General features: G+C 47.3%; 1 protein-coding gene across 1 annotated transcript; it reads left to right on the forward strand.

Moving 5' to 3' along the window:
• Positions 1 to 242: 242 nt before the first annotated feature.
• On the forward strand, positions 243 to 4,156 carry LOC120697752 (serine/threonine-protein kinase STY13-like). Its single transcript, XM_039981070.1, has 6 exons — positions 243 to 866; positions 1,891 to 2,012; positions 2,778 to 2,974; positions 3,082 to 3,253; positions 3,496 to 3,630; positions 3,727 to 4,156. Exons 1-6 carry the CDS (start codon positions 548 to 550, stop codon positions 3,934 to 3,936), a joined length of 1,155 nt encoding a protein of 384 aa, XP_039837004.1. The 5' UTR covers positions 243 to 547; the 3' UTR covers positions 3,937 to 4,156.
• The last annotated feature ends 784 nt before the right edge of the window (positions 4,157 to 4,940 follow it).

The raw sequence follows: 4,940 nt of genomic DNA on the forward strand, positions 1-4,940 counted from the left end.
TAGTGTCCGATGTGACTCTTTTTACCACCATTTTACGAATCTAAACACAGCCTAAACATTCTTTCGCTGAAACCACGTGACGTGACCGTGACGTGGTAGGACATTGATACGCAGAAACCAGCCTGCCATCTACATCCAGCCCGTGCCGTACGCCGCGGCCTCCCCCGGTCCCCACCTCCCTGGAACCGCGCCGCGCCCCCAGCCGCCGCCGCCCGATCGAGCCGCTCCGGCGAGCGCAGCCCACGGCATTCCCGAGCGAAAAACCAGCAGAAAACCCAACCCCTCGTTGGGCCCCTCCAGCCCACCCGTCCGCTTCCGCTGCCTCGGCTCGGCACTCGGCAGCCCATGTGCTCAGCTCACATGCCTGCCGCTCCCACGCCTCGCCCTCGCCTCGCCGCCGCCACCCTTCCCCTTCCCCCTGCTTCCTAGCCACCTCATCGCTAGCCTAACCGCGGAGCCACCACACCTCACGCCATCAGTCAGTCCATCACACCGAGCCGCACGGTCGAGTCGTGACTCGTGAGGCGATCAGGCGAACCGGCACGCGATGAAGGAGGGCGGCGGCGGCGGCGGGGGAGGAGGAGGAGGAGGTGACGGGGGGTTCGTCCGGGCGGACCAGATCGACCTCAAGAGCCTGGACGAGCAGCTGGAGCGCCACCTCAGCCGCGCCTGGACCATGGAGAAGCGCAAGGAGGAGGCCTCCGCCGGCGCCAACCAGCGCGGCGGCGGCGGGAGGCAGCACTCGCTCCGCCCCCGGAGGGAGGACTGGGAGATCGACCCCGCCAAGCTCGTCGTCAAGGGCGTCATCGCCCGCGGCACCTTCGGCACCGTCCACCGCGGCATCTACGACGGCCACGACGTCGCAGGTACCAACCGCGCGTGCCGCAGAGATCGCTGTGCCCAGCTGCCAATGCGGCGCCCCATGGGGACCGGCTGCCGGCGGAGGCAGCATCTGGTCGCTGTTTGCTTACCCGAAGCGCCTCCTTTTTCTTGCCTCTTTTGGCAAATTGCGGGAGTGGATGCCGCTACTCTTTTTTTTTTTTGGGGGGGGGGGGGGGGGGGGGGGGGGCTTCCCGTGGTGCTATGGTCTGCTTTCGCGTGACATCAGTTGGATAGGGCGGCTTTTGGTCACTCATGTGAATCGGGACCATCAGGTAGTCGTGATTCTTGTGATCGCTGGTAGTGTTTTGAGACCAGGGGAAAGGAAATGCGGCAGTTGTTGGATGCAAAGCTGCTTTAGGGGTTATACAGAGGCAAAGAGCTAAAGATGACCACCTTTCAGTAGGGTCGATTGCAATCTAGATTTTCTAACCAGATTTAGAGTATCTAGCATGATAATGATTGTTGATCCATCCTACTTGCATTCTATATCGCAGCACATGTTGTTCTACTTTCATGGACTGCATGTCCTGTTATACTGATGACAGTATGTCCCCCACGCTTGTCAGAAAGCACTCGCTCCTTTCTCTTAGCTTGGGTGTGGCTGCAGTTCCATAGTTTGGCACGCTGTTGTTTGGTCAAAAATTTGATACCAAAAGAATATGCTTGATAGGGGAATATTGAGTGTCTACAGACAATTTGAAAAGAAAACATCGCTATCAAATATGTCAACATTGGCTTGGATATTAGAACACAATCTGTGCCATGGATAGCAGTATAGCACAACACAGAGTATCTTCTTGAAGACTCATACACCTACTGCCTGGAATTTTCAAACTCAGTGTTTTTGTTTTAGGTTGACAGTTTGGTATTCATGTAGTAGAAATTATTGTTAAACAGATCCAACCTAATTGGAATTTGGTGGGTTTTCATTAAGAAGATGTACTGATTATTGTTACAACTTACAACTTCTACTTTTTTATGTGACATTTTGACTGTGTTGTTTCCCAGTGAAATTGCTTGATTGGGGCGAGGATGGTCATAGGTCAGAACAAGATATTGCAGCACTAAGAGCCGCATTTTCACAGGAGGTCTCTGTTTGGCATAAGCTTGACCATCCAAATGTGACTAAGGTACTGCTTGGTTAAACAAGGCATTATCTATTTCTTTTATATTTCTTAGCTTTACATGTGCTGCTGTAATAACATTGGCATGCATTTATTTAGTCCATATTTGGTGATGTTGGAAGGAACGGTGATAAATTGAAATTGATCTTCAGTGTCATATTGCAAGTTAGTGGCCATACTTATCTTATTTGTCTAGATTGCACATTGAGTTCATTACATCAATACATTTGGTTTTCTGTCTTATTGATGTAACATCCTTAACTGCATATCAAATAAAGGAAGAGGTCACAATGATCAGTAGTATTCTGATAGCAACCTTATTTCTTTCTTTACTCCGTGCAATATATCTGCATCAAAACAGAACAACATATTGAATTTCTCATCATAGGGGTTAAAAAAAACTTTGTTTTGCATGAGTAATTTAGTAACCGATCATCCATGACTGAACTGTAGTTTAGTAAGCCAAACTAGCAGTTTCCTGAAGGTTGTGCTGCTATGCACCCAAAATTACTTTTTTCTCTAGTCACAATGAACATGAAGAAAAACTCAATGATTATATGTTGAGAATTGGGATAAAAACTTCTATTTTAGAAAGGAGCTGGAATGAAATTTTGAAAATGCAGATTTTTGCTGGGTATATGATAGTGCTAGGATTAGGGAAACAGCGGGTGACTGGGCACTGTGGGTCCACAATGTTTACGAGGTTCATGTTTCTCAGTTATATGTTTGCTTATCAGCTAGCTTAACAATAGCTTGAATATTCCTGACCAGTTTATTGGAGCTATAATGGGCGCAAGGGATCTGAATATTCAGACAGAAAATGGACACATCGGCATGCCAACTAATATATGCTGCGTTGTTGTGGAGTACCTTGCTGGAGGTGCACTAAAATCATTTCTTATAAAGAACCGAAGAAGAAAGTTAGCTTTTAAGGTGGTTGTCCAAATTGCTCTTGACCTTGCCAGGGGGTAAATATTCTACTGAATTCTTCTCTTTCTTTCTTCAGATTTTTTTAACTGTCTTTTACCCTTCAAGCGTTGATTTGGTTGAGTATTGAGCTTTAAGTATTGATTAGGCTAAGTTATCTTCACTCAAAGAAGATTGTGCACCGTGATGTGAAGACTGAAAATATGCTTCTTGACAAAACAACTGTAAAAATTGCTGATTTTGGTGTTGCTCGTCTTGAAGCTTCTAATCCCAGTGATATGACCGGCGAAACTGGAACACTTGGTTACATGGCACCTGAGGTATCTTTTCTCGAGCAACTACTGTTTAGATTGTCCTCAGAGTTGCTCCTTTGATTCCATTTTAGCATAATAAACTAATAAAATATCATTCTTGCATCAAGTAGTTGTATGTCTGTCAGACATAGAAAGCACAGCCCTTGTTTATGCCTACTTGCATATTAGATTATTAGTATGTGCCTTATATATTGGCATCTGATGTCTTGCATATTAGTATGCGTCTTACATTGGCATCTGATTTGCAGGTTCTTAATGGCAATCCTTATAACAGGAAATGTGATGTCTATAGCTTTGGAATATGTTTATGGGAGATATACTGCTGTGATATGCCATATCCAGATTTGAGCTTCTCAGAGGTCACGTCTGCTGTTGTTCGACAGGTAAAAAAACAACGTGTTTCTAGCATGCCTATTTCATACTCATTTTTAGCTGCTGAATTCTGAGCAAGTGGACAATATATATCACATGGTGAACAGAACTTGAGGCCCGAGATACCGCGCTGCTGTCCAAGTTCTTTAGCAAACGTGATGAAGCGTTGCTGGGACGCAAACCCCGACAAGCGACCTGAGATGGCTGAAGTTGTGTCTATGTTGGAGGCGATCGACACATCAAAGGGTGGAGGCATGATTCCCGTCGATCAGCGACCAGGATGCCTTGCGTGCTTCCGTCAGTACAGAGGTCCGTGATTGATGGACAGTGCTGGAGCTGTGGTCTGAAGATTGACCTCTAGATCCTGTGTACCTAGATTGCATTTGTTTTCTGGGAAGCAAATTAAACTGGTTGATGGAGGTAGTGTGCTTTGATCCCTTGTTTGAGAAGCCCTCTTATGTAAATTCCTCGTTCATCCCTTATATGTCTCTTTTATCAATGAATGAAAGAACCGGCTCGCTGTCCATGTTTTCCTGACGCAAATCCCCCCATATTCCTGATGCAAATATTCCAGACAGGCACCGACGGCCGCTGTCACCCCCGCCACCAGTCCACCACCGTCCGCTCCAGGTGCCGTTCCAGCCGGAACCGGAAGCGAAAATCCCGTCCTTCGCTCAGTCCCCGCCTACCACGAGAGCTTCACCCTTTGCTGTTCTGTGGGCTGTGGCAGCAAGCCGCGCGCTTGAGCAGTTGAGCTCACGCGACCGGCCATGGCCGTGTGTGGCGTGGCGGCCTCATCTCCTACAAGGGCACGGCAGCCGTCGGCCTGTATTTGTTGGAGTCAGAGAGATTTCTTGGTTTTGACATCCTAAGTTGAATTTCCAATTTCTGCAATTAATAGCAGAAGACCTAGCGATGCTGCCTTCTCGATCCGCATTCTACAAGGCACTATTCATTCTAGAGTCTATCCCGGGAGACCGACATCTCAGATGCCTGTCCTTGCCGGTATCTCAGGGCACACATCGAGGACTATGCCTGGAGTGCAAAAATTCATAGACCTGACAGTGAGTTGGATACATGTAGCATAGAGTGACTATCAAAACTGCTGGAAGAATTTGCAATCAGGTTTGTCCTAAATATGGAAGCTAGGCAGTGTTTTAACCATTTTGTCTAGGGATGATGCATGTACCATGTGCGTGGTAATTCTGTACTCTTGTTACATCCTGCCTTTTTGCAGGTATAATGCCTAGTTGTCTGCATTGTTTTTTTCACCCAAATCATCAAGGACATAATAGTATCGATCCAATTGTTCCAGACACAA

This window comes from Panicum virgatum, chromosome 3K (assembly GCF_016808335.1).
Source record: "Panicum virgatum strain AP13 chromosome 3K, P.virgatum_v5, whole genome shotgun sequence".
In the NCBI taxonomy this organism is placed as follows: Eukaryota; Viridiplantae; Streptophyta; class Magnoliopsida; order Poales; family Poaceae; genus Panicum; species Panicum virgatum.